This window comes from Phyllobates terribilis, unplaced genomic scaffold, assembly GCF_046119375.1.
Source record: "Phyllobates terribilis strain yellow unplaced genomic scaffold, ASM4611937v1 Scaffold_11__3_contigs__length_659146591, whole genome shotgun sequence".
In the NCBI taxonomy this organism is placed as follows: domain Eukaryota; kingdom Metazoa; phylum Chordata; class Amphibia; order Anura; family Dendrobatidae; genus Phyllobates; species Phyllobates terribilis.
This window is the reverse complement of record NW_027362771.1, coordinates 80,575,149-80,600,642: the sequence shown is the minus strand read 5'-3', so window position 1 is coordinate 80,600,642 and position 25,494 is coordinate 80,575,149. Positions and strand designations below refer to the sequence as shown.

At 41.6% G+C, this 25,494-nt stretch overlaps 1 protein-coding gene across 1 annotated transcript in view; it reads left to right on the top strand.

The window, feature by feature from the left end:
* The window catches only part of ERGIC1 (endoplasmic reticulum-golgi intermediate compartment 1), a 101,159-nt gene extending 84,299 nt beyond the window's left edge, over positions 1-16,860 (top strand). Inside the window, exon 10 of the mRNA XM_073651309.1 lies at positions 10,745-16,860. Coding sequence (XP_073507410.1) covers positions 10,745-10,852 — 108 coding nt within the window. The 3' untranslated portion in view covers positions 10,853-16,860. The remainder of the gene's footprint in view (positions 1-10,744) is intronic.
* The last annotated feature ends 8,634 nt before the right edge of the window (positions 16,861-25,494 follow it).

Sequence of the window (25,494 nt, the reverse complement as noted above, 5' to 3'; positions counted from 1 at the left end):
ACTCATTCTGGCAATAGAGCCAATATGGATTTGTAGCCTTGATTAAAATTGTAATGTAATAACATGGCAACTTGTTTTATAGTAGTAAACGCTGTAAGATTCTTTATAGATGAAGAAGTGCCCACAAATGGGACCTGATTCAGTGTCTCCAGAGAGAACGGGTCATTTGGGAAATCTGTGTAGCTGCTCGGTACACGATAGATCATCTGCTTGGCTTTTATGTAGGTGACTTGGGAGTCTTTTGCAACGTCTGCTTCCCATGTCCCTATAAAGTGGATGTGGGACCAAAGGACATTAGGTAAACAAAGTCCCAGTCAGTGTGAAGCTAATAGGCGCTGTCACGTACCGGAGGGCCCTCCCCTCTTCTGATCGTATAATCTCCATCTGCCCCAATGATCCACTTTGTCTTTAGTGTGTGAACGGTCTCTGAGAGAGGACTCTGCTCTTCCACCCAACAGATGGTGTGTGGATTACTAAAGCTGGCAGATCAGGGGTGGGGGCGGTGCAGGAGCACCTGCTGTTTGGGCTGCTGCCTCATTCACAATCTCTTGTTATGTCCACGAGACCTGCAGCATATCCATTATTCCCCCATGTTTGCCAGTCAATGAGAAGAGCTGCGCAGCGAAGGAAGGGGGGGCCATAAACAGCCGATCATGACACTTCTCTTTTATATGGGAAGGAGGGACCCCCTGCTAAAAGGAAGACCGGAACAAAGAAACCATACACAAAACAGAGGGGATTCCCAGGGTCCGTTAGACATGTTGCTCCCTGGTAGGAGCAAGAAATTGTTTTTTTTAGAAATTTAAATAATGCAGTGTGGTAAAGTGTACTGCGCTCCCACCGTCCCATGGTCGATAATAGGAGGAAAAGGGGTAAGAAACCTGTACAACACCGCGGACATATGTACAAGTAAATACATTATTGATTGGAATCATGCCACATTGGTAATACATTACAGATTTTTATTTTTTTGTACCTAATCACCAGCTGAGTCAATTTATTTATTTATTTTTTAATATATCTTCCTATTTTCACCTCTGAGCCCGCTTCACACACTTTTTTTGCTTAATACATTTGCATTAAATATATATAACATTTTACAATCATGCTATAGCTGGTATTTTTGACATACAACTTTTTTTTCCATGTATTTTTCCAAAACATCACACCTAGAACATACAGCGTTAATAAAGAAAAAAAAAACACTGACCCCAAAAAATGCACAAAAAGCGAGGAAAAGACTCTGCAAAATCTTTTTAGCCCATAGATGTCAGTGGGTCGGATTTATAAAGGCAAGCATTTCGTATTCATGTTGTGCACATTTTATATATGATCGGTATCTTTGTGGAATTGTTAGGCTACGTTCACACATCGTTTTTACAAGCAAACAACGCTTCTAGAAACTTCTCCCTTGTTTGTTTGATGTTTGTCTGTTTTTAAGCCCCTTTTTGCGCATTTTTTTTTTGCGCAATTTTTTACATTTTTTTAAGCCACTTAGCAGTAAATAAGACTGTAATGTTTTGTTGAGGCAAAACTCTTAAAAAGCACTCCAATGAAATGCCTAGACATTTTTTTGTAGCCTTCTTGTATCGTAAAGTATGACATCGCTGCAGGGTGAAAAACAATTGAAGAATGGTCGGCTTACGTCTTTTAACTACTTGGCGGATAAATAAAAAATTGCTCAAAACCCTGAAAGTATGAACCGCAAGTTGTTTTCACACACAGATGAATAGGAAGAACCTTTTAAGCGTTTTCTGAATGATTTTTCGGAGTGGACCCACTAAGAAAAAGCCTGAAAAGAAATGTGTGAATGTGCTCCTACGAGGACATAATGCAAAGGTCACTGTTTCACAGCAGTCATTGACCCATCTTTTTCATCGTCCATGTAGATATGAAATAAGTATTGGTTTATGAAAGATCTAGATCTAGGTGGAATAAAGCTCACTTTCTATCACAATGCCACAATAAGGTTTTATTGTTTTGCTGGTATGTGGTACATATATGTCTAATTTTTATGCTGGTAAGTTCTGCGTCGGTCAGTCAGGGAAGGGGTGTACATATATACTAAAGATGATAATACAGTTAAGCCTACAGTGTAATCTCCCCTCCCTGGAATCGGCATGTGTCATTGTATCTCCTCACGAAGGTATATGGCTTCTCTGCTGGACGCTCTGTATCTGGGATTGGTCTGAGAACTGACGTGACCACTAATTCTCACACGTCCATTGTGTGTCCTGATTTCAAGCCTTCCTTTTAAGGAGCATCTGTGCCCCTGCTTCTTTTGTGAGCGGCCATGTAAGCACACAGTACATATCTGCCTGTATCCACCAGAGCCGCAGCTGTATGATGACAGACGAGGGGAGCGTTAACATATCGGTTATTCAATCACCACATAGAAGTTGTTTCTCTGATCACTTCCACCATTTCTGAACATAGCCGGTAGTGTAAAGTTATATGCAGATAACACATAAAGGCATATTCCCATCCCAGACATTTATCGGCAGAAGGCGGCAGCTCGCCAACATTGTGGTAGCCCCAACTTTGCGTGTTGGACTAATACAGCATAAGACAGGCTAACATTGTAGCCGAAACGTCGTTGACTAATACAACTTTTGAAGTGCTGCCTCTGTATTATATCTGCTCTTCTATGGCGGTCTGTCTGGGATTTTCCAGCAAGAGGCGTGCAGCCGGAGTAATGCTTCACAAGCCAGGACTTGGAGTGCTAAATTTATGGCATATCCACCACTAGGACTGAAACCTAACCCCAAGAACAAGGCCCCCATCTCTCGTGTGCTGTTCTTTCCATTCTCAAAATCTGTACATATCCAAGAAGGGACCAAAATCTGTCAGACATTTATGGTATATCCTCTTGAGGAAAATACTTGTTCTGTCACCAGGTCAAGTGTCCAGATTTTGCTCTTATTTTATTTCCACTGCTCCCCTGAAAGTTTTTTTACTTTTTTTTTAACTCTTTATACGGTTCCAGAGTTATAGTCCTTTTTATTTCATGCTAATTTTTATGGTCTATACCAAGGGGTGATGGGTCGCCTTTTTTATAAGTATGCCACATCTTTGGGCTGCCCATGGGCCATAATCTTCCATCTACTCAAACAAGAGCAGATTTTTCTGCTGTAATTTATACCTGTTTGTGGTATAAATTTATAGGAAATCTGACGAGGCTGTTCATGGCAGCGCCACTTTTGCTCACCCCATTTACTTTGCAAAAGGACAAAAAGTTCCAACATGTTCTCACTAAAATATACGACATTTAAATCCAGAAAGCTGGTGAAAAAGAAATCATGAATCCGTTCTCATTATGTAATGATTAAAGGGGTCATCCACTACTCAGAAACTGATGGCCTAGCCTTAACGGAGTACTACTGTACCCAATTTATTATATATTTTAGGAGCTGGAGTCGGTCCATTTTATACCGACTCTTAACTCCACCAAAATGGACACCGACTCAATGACTCCGACTCCACAGCCCTGGGAGCAGCACAGCTCTGTACATATTACTGGCTGTTCAGTTACTGCAGCTCAGCTCTTATCAGAGTGATTGGAAGCTGAGCTGAAGTACCCGACAAGGGCCACTGCACAGTGTACAGAGCCATGCTGTCCTGACTCCACACTGCTGCCAACAGCTGATTGATGGGGGTGCCAAGAGTCGCACACCTACCGATCTGATATAGGTGACCTATTGTCAGTATAGGTCATCAGTATCTAAGAGGTGGACAACCCCTTTAAACCCTATTTGCGGGAAACTGGAAATACCCTTAAAGAAAGCAAGGGTTAAATAGTTTTTCATGTGACAGGTTTGTAGAGAACTGAGCTTGATAGATGTACTGCATTTCTGTTTAATAACGCATTACTGACTTTTACCGTTCTTGCCTTTTTTCACTTGCCTCCTTATAAAATAGCATCTTCGCTGCAATAAGTCACCGGTAAATAAAAAGACTTTGGCCTCTATTCAGCCATTTCTTCGCTTTACCAGAAACCAATGTAACTAATGCCCAATAGATGCAGCGGTTTTATTTCCGGCAGAGCCGTAACCCAACTTAACCAGAGGGCTGAAAGCCAATTATATGTCACAAATAATGTGTGACGAGGGAAATATGCCGATCAGAAGACTGGAAAAGCTGGGTGGTGATCTCTAAGGCTGCTGTATGGCAGGTTCTCTTTAACGGATGACATATGGGTTCTATATTCTAATGTCTACGGTCACTGTAGAGATGCTACAACAGTATGAAAACAGCTAGATAATCTGGTTAGTTACTAGATAAAAGGAAATCCTGCCATATATAAAGTGGGATTAAACATTGCATTCTCCTGATTCATATGTCACACCATGTATGAGGCACGCTTTCCATCCGGCTCAGTGATCTGTAGCTGCTTATGCCCTGTAGCATATGATAAAGTATCTGACTTATCTCTTCATGTGAGGAATATGTGACTCCGGCCACAAAGCAATAACTTGTGCTAATATACCAACCGTATCCCCAGAACACTTCGTATTATTCTGTATGATATACTTCTATACTACTATATATTATTCTGTCTGATATACCGATCAGCCCTCACATTAAAACCATCTGCCCAATATTGTGTAGGCCAACTTTTTGCTGCTAAAACAATTCTGAGCTGTCGAGACATGGCCTCCACAAAGCCTCTGAAGGTGGTATGTGACACCAAGATATTACTAACACAGATAGAAGCAAAGTTAAATCTAGCTCATCGTAAGAAACAGTTTGGAAGTCTTAGGAGCCCGGAAACGCCGCGTCAAGGCATGGAACAATTGTAAAATAAAGATGATCCAGCTCAACGAACTGTGAATAGGCTTTTATTCACACAAAGTGCATGGTAGAGGACAAAATCAGCAATACAGCTAGACGAAATGTGACATTGACTCGTTTTGGGCGACAGCCCAACCTTGGTCATGACCATGACACTTTGTGTGAATAAAATCCTATTCACAGTTCGTTGAGCTGAATCGTCTTCATTTTATGATTGCCAACTGATCCTTTAAAGAGAACCTGTCAGGTCCTCCATACCTTCACCATCTGGTTACATTGCTGCAATCCAGGAATTGACCAAAGTCCTTGATGTCCCTGATGATCCTTCATGGCACTCTTGTACAATGCATTCTTCAAGCGTCTTGCTTCGTATCCTAATTAGCTAGGACTAGTGCATGGGGTGTTTTTTCCCCAGGCTAATTTGGCCTGAGATCCTGAAAACAAGCCTTCCTCAATGTCTCGGTCATCTCTTTAGTGCAGAACATCTTGCACGTGAGAAATAGTGATAGAGCTTCGTCAATAGGGCACCCAAAGTCACAGTAACACAAGAAAATCTCCGCACTTGCTTCACATTAATAAATGTCCTACTGTGCTTTATATCCGGTTGTGTCTTACTTAATCCTGACCCTGTCTCATGTAAAATGGTCTTAGAGGTTGTACGTGGGCTGGGCACCAGCGAGTCTGTCTTAAGAAGGAAAAAAAACAAGTAATGGTGGTCTATGTTTGATACCAAACAAGGGAAATTTCGACCCTTCTCTGGCTTTAGTGTTTAGAATGGAGACACATCCATCCTCCTCGATGGCGTTCTACATTTTAAGAAAGAAATGTGTATTTCACAAACTAACTTTCCAAATACCATCGTCCCTTCTGTTTATAGTGAATGTACGATTTACAAAGGACGTCACTGGCCGCAATGATAACGGACTGGAAGAAAGCAGGATCTCCATTTACAAAGGACGTCACTGGCCGCAATTATAACAGACCGGAAGAAAGCAGGATCTAACTTTCTATTATGTGTATAAAGAAAAAAAGAAGCGTATGCATGAGATCTCATAAGTTTCATTGATTCTGCTGGCACTGTAAAATGTGAATTTTACACTCAAAATGGGCTGCGTAAAATTTGCAGCAAAAGCGCTGCAATAATGCCACGTGTGAACATAACCTAAATTGGCCAAAGTTTCAGAAGATCATCATGCATTGATGGGCCAGCCTCTATGTTAAGGATAAGCAATCAAGTTAAAATCTAAGTCAAGTTTATTTATAAGTGTTTAACCATTTCTGAGTAATTGGAACAAGAATGTATAGCTTTTTGGCTCGTCCAAATTTAGTGTATATGTAGGAGAGCTTGGTATCTCCACTCCGGTGTGCAGCTTGTCACATTAGTTCTCAGGGCTGTGACTTGTAAAGTATGATATGGCTTCAAAAGTTTTTAACTATAAAGGTAAACTTTGTAGGTTTATATTCACTGACTACAAGTAAATGTCTCAGAGCCTGAACAATTGATCCATCAACTCTATTGGAAAGTTCTAGCATTTTTTTTTTAGCCAATAAATAAGGATTTTTTTGCCTAGTCCAGAATAAACCTTCCCTGTTAGTCTGTCCTAGTGACTGATGCCCCATTATGGAAACTTGGCTGAAACGTGGTAATCTGAAAATATATACATGTCCTGTAAAGAAGCCGAGATGAAATGCGTTGTGTGCACAGTGGATTTTAATTATTAGCGTTACACATGGAAATCGCATAGAAGAAAATCTATCTGTAAAAACAAATGACATACTGCATTTTCCACTGCAGTCCTCCGAGGACACGTCAGCTAGTAGTAATAATTCTGACATTTAAGGATAATGAGGAATGTAATAACTGTATTCCGAGCATATGACATAGTGGCAGTATGGGGCGCCTCTTGGTATTTTGTGTGGGCACTTGGATTTTAGTGGCAGCTGTTAGGTTAAGTTATGGCCATGGCATGGTTTGGGGCGTCATATATAGCTGAAACATTGCCAAGAGTTTTTTGAGTTTTTGTGCTATTTATTCTAGGACGCCAGTATCGGCTCAGTGTAATCACAACCCTGCATATATGAATGAGGAAATGTAATCCTCTAGATTTCAGCTTTAGCCTGATTGATCCATTAATTGTACACTGATAGATTCTTCGCTGAAACAGTATAGCTCCCCCCACCCCCAATACACTCACCCAAATGTCCCACAGACAGGCGTGCCTCTGCCAGCGACTTCTCTTGGAGAACTAAAGGTTCGGCGGTCCAAAATCGGACATGCCGGATCCTAACTTCTACCAACGTCATCTGTTGAAGGAGGATCGGGGGCCTCCATACACTTAAGACTGTCGGCCAAACATGTCGATATTGGCGGGCTTAGCTGGTGTTTGTCTAACGTATATGGAGGGGGGCTTTAGTCTTCAGAATAGAATATACAATGCAATTAACAAGTTTGGAGCTGTAAACTGAACACTAGATTGGACTCTCTGCATTGCATGTCCTGACATGTTTTCCTCTTCATCATCCCCTTACAATTTTTGGGTTGCTGATGAGACCTTTCCCACCCGCTGTCACTCCACATTAAGCTTTGGCACATTTTTATTTTTAATAGTGAGTCATTGCTCTGTTTCTCTAACCTAGTCAGTTTCCCCAGCTCTGCGCTGGCAGCTCTGGTCCCACGTCACTGCAGATTCTCAGCCTGTGTATAGGAACCTGTGTGTCACTAGGGCATATGCTAATGGTTAACAGCTAGTGGAGCCCCCAAGCCCACACCGACCTTGCCACAGATAATGTTCCACATTTCAGTCTTTTTTGATGAAGGCAAAATATCACCACTTACTATCTCTTCATAAGACTGATTTTTGTCAAACTGTTGACATTATAAACCGGCATGAAAAGAAATGTAATTTTACTTCTTTTTATTGCTAATTTACAATATAATAATTTATTTTGATCCTATAAAAAAAAATGGGCCTGATGCATTATAGGTGCCATTAGTAAAAAAATATCTCCGGTTCTGTTTTTTATGGGATTGTAATCTCAAAGATTATGGGACTCAAAGGGGTTGAGGCTTATACAAATGTTCCCCAAAAAGGGCACTTCTTGGGCAAAGTTTGGTGTTCCTTGGTAGATAAGGACATGGCTACAAAAAGTCCCACAAATGGGTATTCAAAATTCAAATTCATAAATTACACCTGTTTACCAAATCTTATTTTCCCAGAAATGTACTAAACTCCTAATATTTGTAAGATTTCCAAGAAGTGTTTTTAAATTACAGTCTAAATCGAAGACAATGCCACCAAAATTACCCCTTTTTGTATAGTTCCATTTGGACACCCCTCAATCCATGGAACTTTTAATGCCTTTCTTCTGTTTTTGACTTTTTAAAAAACAAATATTGGGGAGCACATTAGGAAAAGGGTTAATTATTGTGTTCCTTCATATATAACCTGGTCCTTGAAGGGGTATTTCTACCATAAAGTGATGTCTTATCGGCATGAAATACCATCACTTTCTAATGAGTGAGCGTCTGACCACCGGGACTCCCACCAGTCCTGGGAATGAGGGAGGCTCAAGCGCTAGTATAGTGATCAATCATTTGTATTATTATTATAGCCCCATTTATTCCATGTGAAAGGGGTATACAAAGTACAAGCAATTACAATAATTTTGAACAATACAAGTCAGCGACTGGTACAGGAGGAGAGTGGACCCTGCCCGCGAGGGCTCACAATCTACAAGGGATGGGTGAGGCTATAGTTAGGTGAGGGTATAACTAGTCGTGCAGTGGTATGGTGGAGCGGTGGTTACTGCAGGTTGTAGGCTTGTCGTAAGAGGTGGGTCTTCAGGGTCCTTTTGAAGATATCCATGGTAGGCAATAGTTTGATGCGTTGCGGTAGAGCGTTCCAGAGTAGGGGGGATCCACGGGAGAAATCTTGTATGCGATTGTGGGAAGAGGAGATAAGAGGGGATAGAGAAGGAGATCTTGTGAGGATCGGAGGCTGCGTGCAGGTATGTACCGGGAGACTAGGTCACAGATGTATGGAGGAGACAGGTTGTGGATGGCTTTGTATGCCAAGGTTTGAGTTTTGAACTGGAGTCTCTGGGTAATGGGGAGCCAGTGAAGGGATGGCTCACTACAGTTTCCTTGCAGAACTGGATTACCGGAAGAGGCAATATATAGGTAAAAACAGTAAATCACCATTGCGGACCCTTCCTTTTCGGGATCTGTTGGGATCAATCCATAGATAAGATTATAGCAATTTTTCTTTATTTGCCCAATTTTTAGTAAATAAATAAAAGAAACACATTCTGAAACAATGTCCTACAATCACAAGTGGGCACTTATTTTGCAATTTTTGGAATTACTTGCTCATCTTGGAAAACCCAACAGCTATATTTATCTTAATTCTCTAAAATATATTGAGAGGTTCCGCATGGTTTCCATTCAGAAGCTTTGGCTATTTATGGCCACTTTTCTCCGTAGACGTGTATGTAAGGAAGGGATCATTTCAGTTACTAAATTAGAATTCGTTGGCCAAAATTAATCAGGCCACATATTTTGCATGTCGGGACGTGGGTTTAAAAACAGCTGTTGCCCCAGGAAACAGATATGTTGTCTGTACACAGACCAAATATATGTTGTGAAGGCTACAGAAAGGATGGTCAGCCTGCTCATTCCATCTGACAAAGCACGCTAAACAGCTGGAGAACCACTTACCCTGTTTTAGAAACTCTCTTTTTACAGTCCAAGTTTGCCTTTTAGTAAAATGTTCTATGTGAACTACCGTATGTAATAGTGTGTCTGATCACTGATGATCATTAAAGTAGAATATTGCTCTCAAATCTGAGGTGCCAAGTGTTGGTAGAACATTTAAAGGGAATGTGACATCAGGTTTTGCTCCCCCATCTGAGAAGCAGCATGATGTAGGAGCAGAGACCCTGATTCCAGTCATGTGTCACTTACTAGGCTCCAGTTTTGATAAAATCGCTGTTTTATCTGCTGCAGATCTACCAGCGCTTTGAACGCTGAGCTCTGTATAACTCCGCCCACACCACTGATTGGCAAATTTGTGTGTACACTGTGCGTAGGCAGAAAGTTGCCAATCAGGGGTGGCAGCATGGTTGGCGGCAGTCCTCTAGTGATATGCTCTTGCTGATAAAACTGTGATTGTACCAAACGCAGCAGGCAGCCCAGTAAGTGACACGTCGCTGGAATCATGGTTTCTGTTTCTACATTGATTCCTTTTAAGCCCATTACTTTTGGTAGTTGTTAGAAACCATTCCACAAAAAAATGTTACATTTGTACAAATGAGTATGACCACTAAAATACCTTAGGGGTGAAAGTCCTTTTTTTAGGACAAAACAGTGCCTCATTTCTGAAAACTAGTAGGAGATGCTCACAGCAATTGATCAGGTTGTACATAGCTCCTATTTCTGCCCAAAATTCAGAACATATGAGATTAAAGTATATTGACTTATAAAACAATATGACTGGCAGAAAAATAAAAATGGGCAGGCTAAGAAATGAAGGAAAAGAAATATTCACCTTTTCAGAATGTGATTTTCCCAAGTAGAACTTTTGCTCTACACTGTGATGCATTGATGACCACAGTCCTGTTCGGATAAATGTCCTTAGGCTGGTAATGTGTTTTGTCATATTTTAATCGGGACAAGAGCAACACGGTGGCTCAGTGGTTAGCATTGCAGTCTTGCAGCGCTGGGGTCCTGGGTTCAAATCCCACCAAGGACAACATCTGCAAGGAGTTTGTATGTTCTCCCCGTGTTTGTGTGGGTTTCCTCCGGGTTCTCCGGTTTCCTCCCACACTCCAAAGACATACTGATAGGGAATTTAGATTGTGAGCCCCAATGGGGACAGTGCCCATAATGTCTGTAAAGCGCTGCTATATAAATGAGTAAAATAAATAACCAACTCCTATTTTATATCCATCGCAGGTATGTGCCATCATCGGGGGAACATTCACTGTAGCCGGCATTCTGGATTCTTGTATTTTCACCGCATCTGAAGCCTGGAAGAAAATTCAGCTGGGAAAAATGCATTAGAAATGATTTACCATCTCCCACCACCAGCAAGAACATGTGGAAGACTTTGAAGGAGTATCAAGTCGTAAAGAAATTCCTATTTTGTAGATTTAATTGAAGTAGAAGACGTGAGTCTTCATTACTGGGTGCATACAGGGACATTTTAGAAAATTCGAGCAATACTCAAACATGACTCCTGGAGCCCCTTTACGTAACAGGTACCTTGTGTCTAAGGAGGCTACCATTTTGTGAACTGATCAATTGCTTACTCCAAATGCTTTACTAGGTACTGTAAGCGGTTGATCCTATAAAATGGTTCCCGTCCCTGGAAACAGCAGGCCGTTGACCCGCATATCTTATACGTAGGGACACGTTCCAGATTATATGGTGGTTCTCTCGTTATCTGGAACCTAATGCACTTTATAATAAGTCACAGTGCAGCGTATTGTGTGCCAAGAAACTGATCCTATGACCTCGCTAGGTAGATTTTCATCACGTTACACTTTACATTGACTTTTATTCGATGAGATTTTTTTCCCATGATCCATTTTATATTTATTTACATGGTCATGCCAATGATGGATGAAGTCTATCATTTGTGCTTACCACCTCTTCACCAGCCTGTAACGTATCCTATCGACTTTTGGATATCCCGACTGTCACCTGGCAGTATATGTTGGCTTAACCAAAGGGTAGGTTCACACAACTGTAGAGTTTCAACCAGAAAAGTCGGACAATTAAATTTTATCACTTGTCATCTGAGTGCAATGCATTTTTATACAGCAGCAGTTATTAGGAATTGACAAGAGGAAATACAGTTTAAAAATGCTCATGTCCACTTAATAACATTGGTTCGAGTGTTGTCCATTTTATTACCTGATTGCATTCAGACCGAAAATACGGTAGTGTGAACTAGCCCAAGGATGAAGGATTTTAACATGCCATTCATTTGTCCATTCCTGAGATGACTAGCTGTCCAAGCTTCTTTTGCTATCCTCATGAAATAAAGCTGCCCCTTGACCGGGTATGTTTATGGGAACCCCCAGGGAGCTGTTGGCAGGCTGCTCTCTCTTCCAGGCTTCCCATAAACATGCTCGCTTAGCTCGGCCTGTCCTGTTTATATGGCCAGCTTTAGGGGTTAATTAGAAAAGGATATTCATAAACTCAGTTCTGCACATTGTGCGTCTTGATGATGAGATTTCATGATCACGTATAGGAAAAAGGGACTTCTGCAATCCAAAACTTGTGTATTGTCGTCTTGTTCCGTGATGCGCTTGTTCTTGTCCTGTCTTGTAGAGCCCACTGTTGGCTATTGTGTTATGCTTGATGCAGTCTGTCTATCTTTGGGGGTCCTGCCCACCAGTGGTTTTAACTGGATGCCTGTACTTCTAAGTGCAGATTTTCTTTTTAGTGCCCACAACTTTTTTTTTCTATGCAGCTTCTAACATCCAATCAGATTCAAGCTTATATCTTCACGTAGATTACTTTTATAATGAAACAATGATCTGATTGGTTGCTATGGGAGTCATTGACACTTTTATTAAAGAAGCTGACCACCTCTGGAGACATCCTATCCTTTTTTTATTGCATGTATTTGGGACTAAAAATACTTGTGCAATTTGCCTTTCCAAGCACTTTGTTTCGTTGCACATTCAGCTGTGATGTTACCTTTGGTGATAAATCAGCTGAGATGAGCTCAGAAAAAAAGACAGGAATAATCTACAAACCCTCCCACTGGACCATCAGAACGAGCTCACTGATGGCTTCTCGGTTATCCCATTTTGCAGCCAGTAATAGTACAATACAGAAGACAGATGTTGCAACGTTTTTAATGAAACTGAATTACAGAAATGATTTTGGCCAAAAATACATGTATTAAAGTAATTAAAAAAGTCTCCAGAGGTGTTCAATGAATCCTTTTTAAGAGCAATTTTGATACATCGGGCTCGGTGCCTTCACATCACCGTTCATAGTGTGTGATAGGTCTTGACATTTATGGACCAGGGCCATCCTCAATAAATACATCTGCCGATGAATTCCAGGCTTTCCATAGAAGGCATCTCAAGTACATCCTGTTGGAACAGATCTGAGGATTAGAGCAGGATCATTTTCATAGTAGCTGTATCCTATATTAGGGACCAACTTCGTGCCTGTCAGATGTTCTATGTATAGTCCAGTCTATCTGATTACATGTCTAAAAGTGTCCGGCGACAACAGGGTTCATATTTACTAAACACCGCCATGCCGCGGCCATCTGCCAACAGCGCCGGAGGACTGACCAGAGCACTAGAACGGACCCTGCTTTCTCATGTAACATTCCTGAAGACCAAGAATAACTTACCAAGAGCAAACATGTGAGAGTCTGTCATAGCCGCCAAGAAAAGAGCTGTACATAAACAGTGGCGAATGGTCCGAACGGTGCACAGACGGTATGTCAGAAGCCGATCGCACCCTTAAGAATGTCAAGACTTCTTCTCCATAGTCAAAATATGTCAATCAAGAATATCATCTATCGAATCACAACAGCCTTGTATTTATTCAATTTACAAAGTGCAGAATGAAACTGAAGTCTTGACCACCTAGTAGTAATCCTGGCAAGTCCACTGGATGCCACCCAACTACCAATCAGCCCCATCAATGTGTATTACCAAGAGTCATCCTAAGGCTTAGTGCCCACAATGCAGAAATGAAGCAGAAATTTTCCTGAGCATTTCTGCATCTCCTTGGCAGAAAAACGCATGCTGTTTTTTACATGCGTTTTTGACGCGTATTTGCCATGGGTTTTTCCAATGCATTGTATAGGCAAAAACGCATGTAGAAATGCACAAGAATTGGTCATGTCTGTATTTTTTCTGCGAGTAAAATCCACACAGAAAAAATCCTGACCATGTGCACAGAACTTGCAGAATGTCATAGGAAGTCATGGGATAAGGTATGCAATGCGTTTCTGGAGCATTTCTGCGCTGCAAATCCGCACCAAAAAAAGCATCGTGGGCACACAGCCTTAGCCTGTACATTTATTTTTGCAAGGCAATTTCTGTTTTGTGGAGATTTCTGAAAAAAACGAGCATAATGTTTTAGCCACCAAGGGACGACTGCAAGATCAAAACTGTGCTGTATTCACTCTTCATGGAAGTCAGTGCGGGAATTGTAATTTTTAGGTGGAAGAATTACAAAAAAAGTTACTTTTTGTAAAAAAACAAAACAATATTATGCGTCAGTTCTTGTATCTGTGCCAAGCAACAAATAGGGGTTTTCCAGAACTTTAATATAAATGACCTAACCATAGGATTGGCCATCAATATCAGATCTGTGTGGGTCCGACTCTTGGCACCTCGCTGATCAGCTGAAGGGGCTAGGCTTTGGTATATGCCTGGTTGTTATAGCTTATTTGTGCTCAGTGCAATTTAAAGTCGCACCCCACCCTGGGACTGAAAGCGACTATACATTTGTCATGGTTAATCATCCTATCTGGGGCCCTCCCGCTGCCTCTGCTAAGATTGGAGTTCCTTTCTGCCAGCTTCCAAGATGGCCACTACTGTGGGAGCACTGGCAAATCTCAACCACGCTTCCCCTGGCTCTCTTACCTTACAGCACAGAAAAGCCAGGGATGACATGGTTTATACTTAAAACTGCACCGGCCGTTTTGTAAGCAAGAGGAACGCAACACCGATATGAGTAGAGGAAACGGCGTGAGGCAAGCGGAGAACCCAAGGTAGAAATGAGAAATGTGTAGTCACTTTTCAGGCCCGGGGTGGAGGGTCACTTTAAAGGGAATCTGTCACCAGGTTTTTGCTGCCTCATCTGAGGCATAATGTAGCAAAAGAGACCCTGATTCCAGCGATGTGTCACTTAGTTTACTGGGTACAGCAGTTGGGATACAATAAGAGTTCTTAGCATGTAGCAAAGCTCAGAAAGCAAATCCCGCCCATACCATGTCCTCTATATACATTGTCTATTGACAGTGAGCTGCTTATCAGAGGAGAGGGCGGAGTCTGATGAGGGATGTAGTCAGGGCAATGATAATGTCCTAGTGATTAAACCTTCATTGTCAGTAAACAACAGCACACAGCCTGATAAGTGACACACTTCTGAATTCAGTGGTTTAACCTTTAACTCATGCTGTCCACAGATTATATAGCAAAACCTGCTGACAGATTTCCTTTATTTGGGACTGCAGTACCAGGCACAGCTACTACAAAACGTAAGGAGTTGTGTCTGGCGTCGGAGGGGTCGGACCCTCGCCTATCCGCTATTGATATCACAGTTCTTGCGTAGCACTATCAATTTGAAGAACTTATTTCCTTTAGACTTGTGCGAATAGTTCCGGTTACATGTATTTTCTGTTACAATGGTATGGCACCTGCACAGTTGTAGTGTATGCTGCGTTATATTGCTTGACATTAGTACGTTTCATAGGTTCTGCCGCCATCTCCTTCACTATTTCATAGATGGATACGAGTCTTCCACTGAATGAAACTTGACAGCATGACTGGGATGGAGATGGTGTTACCTTTTATGTTAGTTGTACTGACGAAGTTACTGATGGGTGTTTCTAGCTTAATTTGGGTGAGGTTATTGCTTTTCTAGGTACAATATGGGTATGCTTGGAGGGCTCAGTGTTATTGATTTAAGCTAGGTATAAATGAAGGTTGTCGGAGCTTGTGTTCTCCTTAAATGCTGTCGTTGTATTTATCTACCTCTTAGATGGTGAAATGTTCAATCTATTCTTATGCATTGCCTTCCAACCTACAGAACTGTGTATTTTCCAGTAGACATTGCTATGTTGGTGATTCCAGACTTTTTTTTATTTAGAAGCATTTCTGCAGTTCCAGGTTAAGTAACTAAACTTTCATTTTTATTTTCTTTATAATTTTGTCCAGCATGGGACTTTATAAAACATTTTAAGAATTTTATTAGGAGATTCATCTTCATTCCTGGAAAATAAAATTGCATGTAATTGACTTTCAAACCCTGATTTCCCCCAGTCTATTTGCCTTCCTTCAGCCGCATTGATATCAGAATGTACTTGTTTGGAGTACAGATGATGGCAGTGAAAGGTTCAGCTCCATGTCTCACTAACTCTGGAATAAGCTTCTGCAGGACACTGTTCTGATCAGCACAACACTCAGAGGAGGAGACAAGTGCTGACCCATCACTGCCATCATCTGTACTCCTAATGAGTACATTCTGATAGACTGGGTTTGGAAGCTACTTCCTTGCAATTTTATAATTAGGCTGAAGACAAGTTCACTAGTAAAGTGACAGGCAAAGTTTCCATGCTGAACAAAATTATAGAAAAAAAAAAAATGGAAATTTAGTTACTCTTTTAAGGACCACTAAGACCATCGCTTGTATGGACGGATCAAACATTTTTAAATATATAAACATGATGTCATTTTACATTGTACTGTAAAGAGTAAATTCAATATACTGAAGATGAAGGTTCCAATTCATTATTGCATTTGCGCGTTTTTTTTGTCTTATTTTTTTGTGACTTTAGACTATTTTTGATTTGCGCTAAATGCTTTTAATTTTGATCTCTTATTAGGGTGATTTCACACCAGGTTTTGGCACCTGTCCATTGATCCCGTCGGGGCTTACGTCCGAACCCCCCCCCCCCCCCCCAAAACTGGATTCGGGCGTATGTGCCGACAGGGCCATAGACTATAATGGTGTCAGCAGAGTGAACGTGTGCGCCTATGAGGGACGGACACCCAGACGCAGTTTACTACTTCTGAGTGTCCACCTCCCGTAGAAGTATACACCCGAAAATGGCGTACGGCAGAGCACACGTTCACTCTGTCGGCACCATTATAGTCTATGGCTCCTGTTTTGCGGGAGTTCGGACGTAAGCCCCGACGGGACCAACGAATGGGTGTCAAAACGCGCTGTGAAAGCACACTTTTTTTTTTTTCTTTTAGGGTTTTTGGTTAGCCATTGTGGGCATGTTTTTTTTTTCCTCCAGAAGTTTACGGCTGATTCACGACTTTTTAAAATATTGCAACATTTTGCACAAAGGTACTCCAGTCTTTCCCTGGAGTGATTTTTTTTCGGGGGGGCACGCTATAAATTTTTTGCGCAGTAGAGTTCAGCTCAACATTTTAATGGAACATGCAATGTTTTGCTATAAAAAGGCACAATAAAGCTTAATGACTAAAATAACATTTTTCTTTTTGCGCAAAAATCATTAAAGGGGTTTTCCCATGAACAAAATTTCATTTTAATCAATAGATCAATAAGTTCCACAATTGGATGTGATTAAATAAAATGTTCCTGTGCTGAGATAATCTTATACATGTGCCCCTGCTGTGTACTGTGTAATGGCTGTGTCTGACTGTGTACAGAACACGGTCTGATCATACCACAGCTCCTGGGCAGGGGAGGAAGAAAAAGAGTATATAGACATTACAGCAGGGGATCACAGCTGATTCTTTCTGTGAGGTAAAACATTTCACTGCCTGTTTTTAAACAATGTTTTACTTCAAAGAAAGAATCAGCTGTGATCCCCTGCTATACTATCTATATACTCTTTTTCTTCCTCCCCTGCCCAGGAGATGTGGTATGATCAGACCGTGTTCTGTACACAGTCAGACACAGCCATTACACAGTACACAGCAGGGGCACATGTATAAGATTATCTCAGCACAGGAACATTTTATTTAAACACATCCAATTGTGGAAATTATTATTATTCCAAGATCTATTGATTAAAATTAACTTTTGTTCGTGGGAAAACCTCTTTAAGTGCATGCACCATTTTGAACAATTTGTTACAAAATATATCAAAGAATACTTCAAGGTGAAAAAATAAGTGACTTACAAAACGCACAAATGATGAATCAGGCCTTAAAACCCTGACAATTTTATATAACTGCAATTCCAGATTGGGGCCATGTTACACGACTAAGGGCTGCATATTTATATAGAATATGGGTTTGCATTTGCTTGCAGACTATGCGGACACAGTTTTTTGGTTTCTTTTGGGAAGAATGTTAAGTTTTTTTCTTTTTTTTAATTATTATTGTAAATGAAGGGAATGATGAAGTAGAACGCTGTGGGAAGATAGTGGAACTTTGTGCAATTTGTTCTGAGTTTTTCTGTTTTTGTAAACCTTGAAATAAAAAAAATATTTTAAACCATTCTTTACTGCTTTTCTCTTCATTGATCTATTTTATTTCAATGGTATCATATGGTATTCCATCTGATAGAACGCTCCGGCCCCAAAATGAGCACAAGAATGGGGTCATTCTCATTATTGCATTAGTCATAACTCCTCCTGGAAACATCTGTGCATGGTTTACAGGTCAGGGTGAGATTGCAGCCGGACTGAGTCAGGCAATTTAGACAAATGGTAAAACTGGGACATTGTGCACAATAAGTTGGAGTATTGTAACCTGCTTTACTGATTTAATCACTGAAATCATTTTAAGACAAGGTGGTTGCCCCCCACCTCTCCCAGGAACTAATTTGTTCAAGGGGGCTTAAATAATACAACTAGAATTTATTGCATATGGGCCTCCATACACCAATATCGGCGGTTTTCGATCGATGCTCTAGTCTAGTATATATGGGGGCCTCCCGACTCTCTGATAGGTGCAGTTGGGGGAGATGAAGGTCGGGCGGTTTGAATTTTAATGTTTGGCCCTATTACTCTTCAGGAGATAAGCCACTGCCATAACCATTTGGCAGCTTCTTTCTCTGCTCTCCCCTTTAAAAACAAAAAATGTTAGGCCTTGTCAAGCATCCATGTGTTTGGGGAGTATCAGACTGCCAAGTCTTCATTTGGCCATCAGCTATCGTATGTGTATGGCCAACTTTAAAGGGGTTGACCCCTTCTTGATCTAAATGTTTGGCCCCGATAAAATAAAAAAGCCTATACTCACCTCCCGTGCTGGCGCCATTCCTGCGGTGTCAGCACTCGCTCTCCCCAGGGCCCTAGTGCTGTTGTTGTGACACGTGACGGCGGCGCCCAATCAGCACTGGTGTCACTGGCCCCGCCTTCGGACAAATGGAACATGAAGAGGAAGTCCGGGCTGCGTCTGATCTCTGACTTCCTCTTTATGTTCAGTTAGACAGGAGGCGGAGACAGTGACACCAGTGCTGATTGGTCACCGGCGTCACGTGTCACAACAACAGCACGGTAGCCCCGGGGAGAGCAAGTGCCGACACCACTGGAACGGCGCCAGAAAGGGAGGCAAGTATAAGCTTTTTTATTTTATTGGGGCCAAGTGTGAGGGATAACAAGGAGTTGTCCAAGTAGTGGACAACTTCTTTGAGCCTCCACTTGGGTGATCCAACCAATTGTACATCAGTGCTGATTGTCCTGTAAACAATTTATAAACCCGTTCCCACTGCAGTCAATCAGTGGCCTCAGCGGTCTCAAGCCTTCTGTCATCACTGCTGAGCCCAGTTATTGACAGCAACTAGTTGACCGTGCGGCAGCCCTCTAAACAAAGGCCGGTCGGGGAACTCAGTGGAGATGGCGCTGGGTCGTCAGGCAATTCAACTGGTAAGTAATGATTGTTTTGTCTCTGTAAAGCATTACCAGCCTGTGACCCATTTTTTTGTGAAAATTGACAAATCTCTTTAAGATGGTTTGCTTTCCTGATGGCTTATGTTAGTGGGCACAACGTCTAGTATTGGTTTTGATAATTCTAAATTGTAAAGTGCTATGGAATATGTTGGTGCTATATAAATAAAATGATTGTTATTTATTATTCTGTTATTATTATGCCCCTATTAGAGATACCCCTAGAGGCCCCATATATCTGTCTGTAGGATTCAGGATGGATCATCTACCAGTATGGGAAAAGCCCTGCATAGAGCAACATTCTTTGGAGCAGTATAAGTTTCTTATACAGGTACTATACCTCTCTTTGCGGGTTTTGCTGGTCTATGTTTACATTGACTGACTTACCATTTACAAAATGTGACCTCTGCTGCCAATCAATGGTCTCACGGTCTCTAGCCTTCTACCTTGGCATCACCCAGCTACAACAAGATGACAGTGGTGCAGCCCTGTAAACAAAGGTTATTGGGGAGCAAAATGGAGGTGATGCTGGGGTGAACCACAAAAAACTGGTGTAGTACCAAACAAAAGCTGTGAAATATTAATGGTCCTTCAGAAGCAAGATCACCCGTCGGTGATTACCCTTCCTTTTGAGATCACTTTGTGCTGAAAACTCCCTATCATTTGGATCTCTGCAAGGGGAATCCATATTTTTAAAGAGGAAAATTAGCTTTGTTAATCTGGTACAGCAATTCCTGTAAATTGGGACTTTGTGCTGGATGTAGGTGCTCCATATCTAATGTGTGGTGTGATATCTAACACATGGCAAGATGTGGAATGTTTCAGCATATGGTTTCATCTTCACTTTCCTTTGACATTTCCCCAGTGTGCCGGGATGATATTTCTGGCATGCTGTTCACCCTTCTAAGGAAGATTGGGTAAATATAATGACGTAATTTAATCCCGGATTGTCAACCTTACTTTTTGTGCTACTTAACTACTGTATTACACATCTGATATATGTGCAAACGGCTGTCAAATCCATCCCCCTCACTCCTGGATCAGCAAGAAAAAATGTGCAAGACTAAACAATATGGATTCTTTTGTCACTTTTTGGCATGACATGTGAAATAACACAGCTGGAGGGGCTACAGTAAAGTATGTGTGATACAGTGAGCGCGGTACGTTCTGACTTGACAGCATCGCACCCACGGAGGAGTGACGTCTCTGTATAATCAGATCTACATCAATATCCCATGGTGTCGGGCAAAGATGTTTTAAGCGTGCAATCATTTCTTTCCGCTATGCCTTTGTGCATAATGGACAGCCTGGTACTATACCATACTGTGAACTTGCAGATGTTGGTGACCCTGCTTACTGCTTCTGTAGCTCCTGGCATGCCGTCAGGGAAGGGTACTGTGACATTAGGTGCCCAATTCACCTGGCACTCTTCTGCTGCTGCTAATGATGAGCCAGAATAAGTGCTCAGTGACTTGCGTTATAAAGCTAAAGTAACAAAGGGTTAGGCCACGGCCCCACTATCAGTATTCGGTCAGTATTTTTTCTCAGGAGTGGGAGCTAAAACCAGGAGTGGGTGATAAATGCAGAATTGGTGACTTGTTTCTATTCTACCTTTTCTCTGATTGTTCCTCACCTGGTTTTGGCTCCCACTCCTGAGAAAAAATACTGACCAAATACTGATAGTGGGGCTGTAGCCTTACTCCCATCTCAGTTTCTCATCGGTGAGACTGGAATAACTCCTTCCAGGTGCCGATACAGGACTTTGGGCCAGGATTGACTGAGATATTCTGTTTCTGTATCTCCCATAGAAATGAATGGCAGTTATGGAAACTGCTTAGACCTGTTTCACACCATGCTTTTGTGGTGTGCTTGACCTATCCGTTTGTAGTGGTATAAAATATGTACTTAAATGGATATGGTTGTATGTACATAGAATACAGAAAGAAAAATCAACTCGAATGAGTATCAGTATGACATACATTTGTGCATATATCCATTTCGATAAGTTTTTTTACAGGATCCAAAAAAACGCAGTCTGCTGCCCTTTCTAATCCTTAAAGTGACCCTGTCAGCAGGATTGTGCAAAGTAAACTACAGACAGTGTCAGGTTGCTGCCGTTACACTGATTAAAATGATACCTGGGGTGATGGAATCTGTCCTGAGGTTGTTGTTTAATGTGTATTTGCAGTTTGGAGATAACGATATGCTCGTGCTCTGGGGACGGGTCTTTTATTTGGGCTCTGCTTACATACTCATCCTTATGGGCTTAAATGACAGGTCACTGAACCTTCAGGGACCTGCATCCTATCTTAAATACTGCGCTTGCGCAGTTCATTTTGTGGTCTTTTAAAAAAAAAAATTTATCTCCAGCAAAATGGCACCAGCGCCCGCACAGTAGCATCTATCGGCAAGCGGCAATAACAGTGCAGTCTGTGGAAAACGTGTGCAGATGAACTGTCAAACGTTTCCATCCAACCCCCACCCCAGAAAACAACTCCCATGATCTCCTGACACATGATATCCTAAAAAAAAAAAAGCTATTTATTAAAGTCTCGGTTATCAAAGGCTGAGATTGGGATAACCCTTTAATTTTCATCAGTTACAGATATGAAAGGCATTGGAGCCTCATGCAGTTTTAAGTGGTGCTGGCTCATAGAGAGGTTATAGTTCATGTAGTGGGAATTAGTGCCCCAGGAAAGCCAGTGCTATTGATCACCAGTGATGGAAGGTGTGGGGGGCATGCAAAGCCAGTGGGCGGAATAGCGCACAGAGCCTCTTGGCCACCCCATGGGTGCACTGAGCACCTTAGTTAGCATGTTTGATTAAACTTCAGTTTTTGCAGAACAGAGGCAGTGATTACAGCGATTAGAACACTATGGGTATATTCACACTGTGCTACTGAGATATGCTTTCTGAAATTACAGGAAAAAAATGCTGCGTTTTAACTATGATTTTGGAAAATTGCTGCAAAAGTAATGCATTTTCATACATTATATATATTTTTATATAGATGTGTGTGTAGGCCTAAGTATTAGGGCTCGCTCGCACTTGTGAATAAATCGGACAAATGCTATTGCATTCAGTCCAATGTTATTCTATGATTGTGTGCTTTTTTTTTTTTCAGCTTTGATCGGATCGAGATTGGACTAAAAAAAAAAAAATTGGATGCGAAATTTGGATCGCATTCACCCATATAAGTTTATGGGTGTGTGTGAAACATCGCGCTGCACTCGGATGTCACCCGAGTGCAGTGCGATTTCCACAGACGCCGGCAATGGAGGAGATGGATAAATTACCTTCTCTGTCCCCTGCACAACTGTGCTGCGATTCTCTGATGCAAGAGGATCAGAGCACTGACACTTGGGTCACACTCGCAGCAGAACAGGAGCCGATGTCATTAGCATGTAGTATCTGAGGCTCTCGCATCGGATGCCATACGCTAGTGGCACCCCGGCCTTAGAGTTTCAAAAATAATTAAATAATTCTTATTACGCAGAAAAAGAATCTTAACCTTAAATGAAAACGTTTTAGTCAAATTCTTTTATACACAAAGGAAAAACTAAATGATCTTTAGAAAATATTTTAGGCAGATTTTAGTAGGTTTATACCAAAAAAATAAGACCACAATAAACTGTTCAGTCCTGTGATCTGAGGTGTTACTGACCCTGGTGATTGTAAACCAGCAGTAATTTGCTTCTATGACAGCAGATGGCGCTATATTGAGCAGTAGTAGGATGCTACAGGCTCTTCATTCCTCTGTATTATGTGCACACGGCTGAGAACTGCAGGTGAGCGCAAAAAAGCGACTACACAGTGAGCGCTGCTGGGCTATTCGTTGTCTGAGATCAGTGGGGGTGACTGGCGTCGGACCCCCATTGTTCTGATACTCATTATGCATCATTTACCCCCAAATGTGGCAGAAAAGATCATAAGTTTTTTTTCTTGCATATTAGCAGTGAATCTGAAATAAAATGTGTATATGTATTTTGTAGATAAGCGACAGAAAAGTGAGTGGGCACGCAAGGTAAGCACCTTGTCAGGTCAATGGGGCGAAAAGCTTCATGTGAACCCTCTCAACCACAAGGAGAAATTGCATAAGAGTTTAAAGGGGCTGTCCAGGCTTGTGGTTCATGTCACCCTATAGGACTGCAGACTTGTCCTCACAGTGCGCTCTGTCATGATTCCCCGGAAGCGAGAGAAGGCGGACGCGTGAACCCAATTATGTGATTTGCATACATGTGGTCATGTGCCGACTAGACTTGTACAGCCTCGCTCTATACAAGTGAATTGAGCGCGGCTGGATGTGTTTAGTTGGAATGTGGCTGGAAGTATGCAAATCGCATGACTGCCCGCTCCCAGTGCCGGCACAGGAGAATCCTGACAGTGCGCACTGAGAGGATTCACAAGTTGGCAGTCATAGTGACTTAACCCAAAGCATTGACAACCCCTTTAAGTGACCTTGAAATCTTTCAGCCCAGAGTCCCTTTTTAGAAGGGAATCTTTAAGAAGTTGTACATTTTCAACTAACTTCAGCATAGGCTCAGTGACGTACAAAGAAAAAAATAAATGGATCTTTTCTTACCCTCCCCAGGTCCAGCACTGCCTCTCTGCTGCTGTTGCAGCCTTTGTTGATTGGCACATGCCAGGGGGGCTCAGTGATTGGCTACAGCACTGTCACGTGACAGTTCCAGCCGAGACTGGAGGAGGGTGGAAGAACGGGGTTAAATAAAGTGGAGTTTATTTTCTATACATCACTGAGCCTATGGGCTAAAGATTGAAACATGATAACACCTTTACAGTTCAAAGACAACAGATAAACCCTTTAACAAGCCCTCGAAATATAGAGCTGTCAGGTGACTGAAGCTCTTAAAAGGACTGATGTCACTTTTCCTGGAGCGAGTGCACCCTCTACTGCTTTAAAGAGGCAAAGCACATAATATGTACTGGCTATACATTCTGCCATTCTGAGAACTATAGGGAATAATTCCATCATCTGGATGAAAAAAGACTGTCCATCAAGTGCAACTGAGGGATGGGAAATGATAAAGTAATAAACAGGAATGAAGCAAAGAAAAATGGAGAGCAAGTAACCAACGGCACCAGGTACCTTCTTAAAAAATGTAAACTAGTATGAATACTCACTTTTTTTGGGGGGGGAACAGCCAATATGTCCCCCACGTTGATGAAGAAAGTATCACATCCAAGTATGAAGCTCCGACAGACAGTGAACATACAGTGGGCACATCATTTATATTGTATTTATTCAGTAATTAACACATTCCTCAGTGTCCTGAGGAAGGGTGAAGCCCTGAAAGTGTAGATGCCCCTATGTATGTATGTTTTTATGTAATTCTTGTTGTTAATTACCAGATAAATACATCTTACAGGCTGATGATGTGCCCACTGGAGGTTCACTGCCAATCGGAGCATAGTATTTGGATTTGATACGTTCTTCGTTGAATTGGAGGGTTCTTTCATATAAAGTGAGTGTATTCATACTAGTTTGTGAAAATACCTTAATGTTTTTGGTCCCTTATTCTCCATCTTTCTTTGCTTCATTCCGGTACATTGCTTACACGGTCCCTGCATTAGAGAGGATACTGCGGTTGTCGATTGCAGTTGAGTAACCAGTTCATTTTTCAAAGGTTCTTGTTGGATGAGGATGTGAGTAGCAGTTACTTGTCACAGAGTGTAAGTAAAGATTGCTATATACAGTGGGGAAAATAAGTATCTGATACACTGCCGATTTTGCAAGTTTTCCCAACTACAAAGAATGGAGAGGTCTGTAATTCTGTAATTTTTATCGTAGGTACACTTCAACTGTGATAGACAGAATCTAAAAATAAAAAACAGAAAATCACATTGTATGATTTTTAAATAATTAAATTTCATTTTATTGCATGAAATAAGTATTTGATCACCTACCAACCAGCAAGAATTCTGGCTCTCACAGACCTGTTAGTTTTTCTTTAAAACGCCCCCCTACTCTGTACTCATTACCTGTATTAATTGCACCTGTTTGAACTCATTACCTGTATAAAAGACACCTGTCCACACATTCAATCAATCAATCACACTCCAATCTCTCCACCATGGCCAAGACCAAAGAGCTGTCTAAGGACACCAGGGA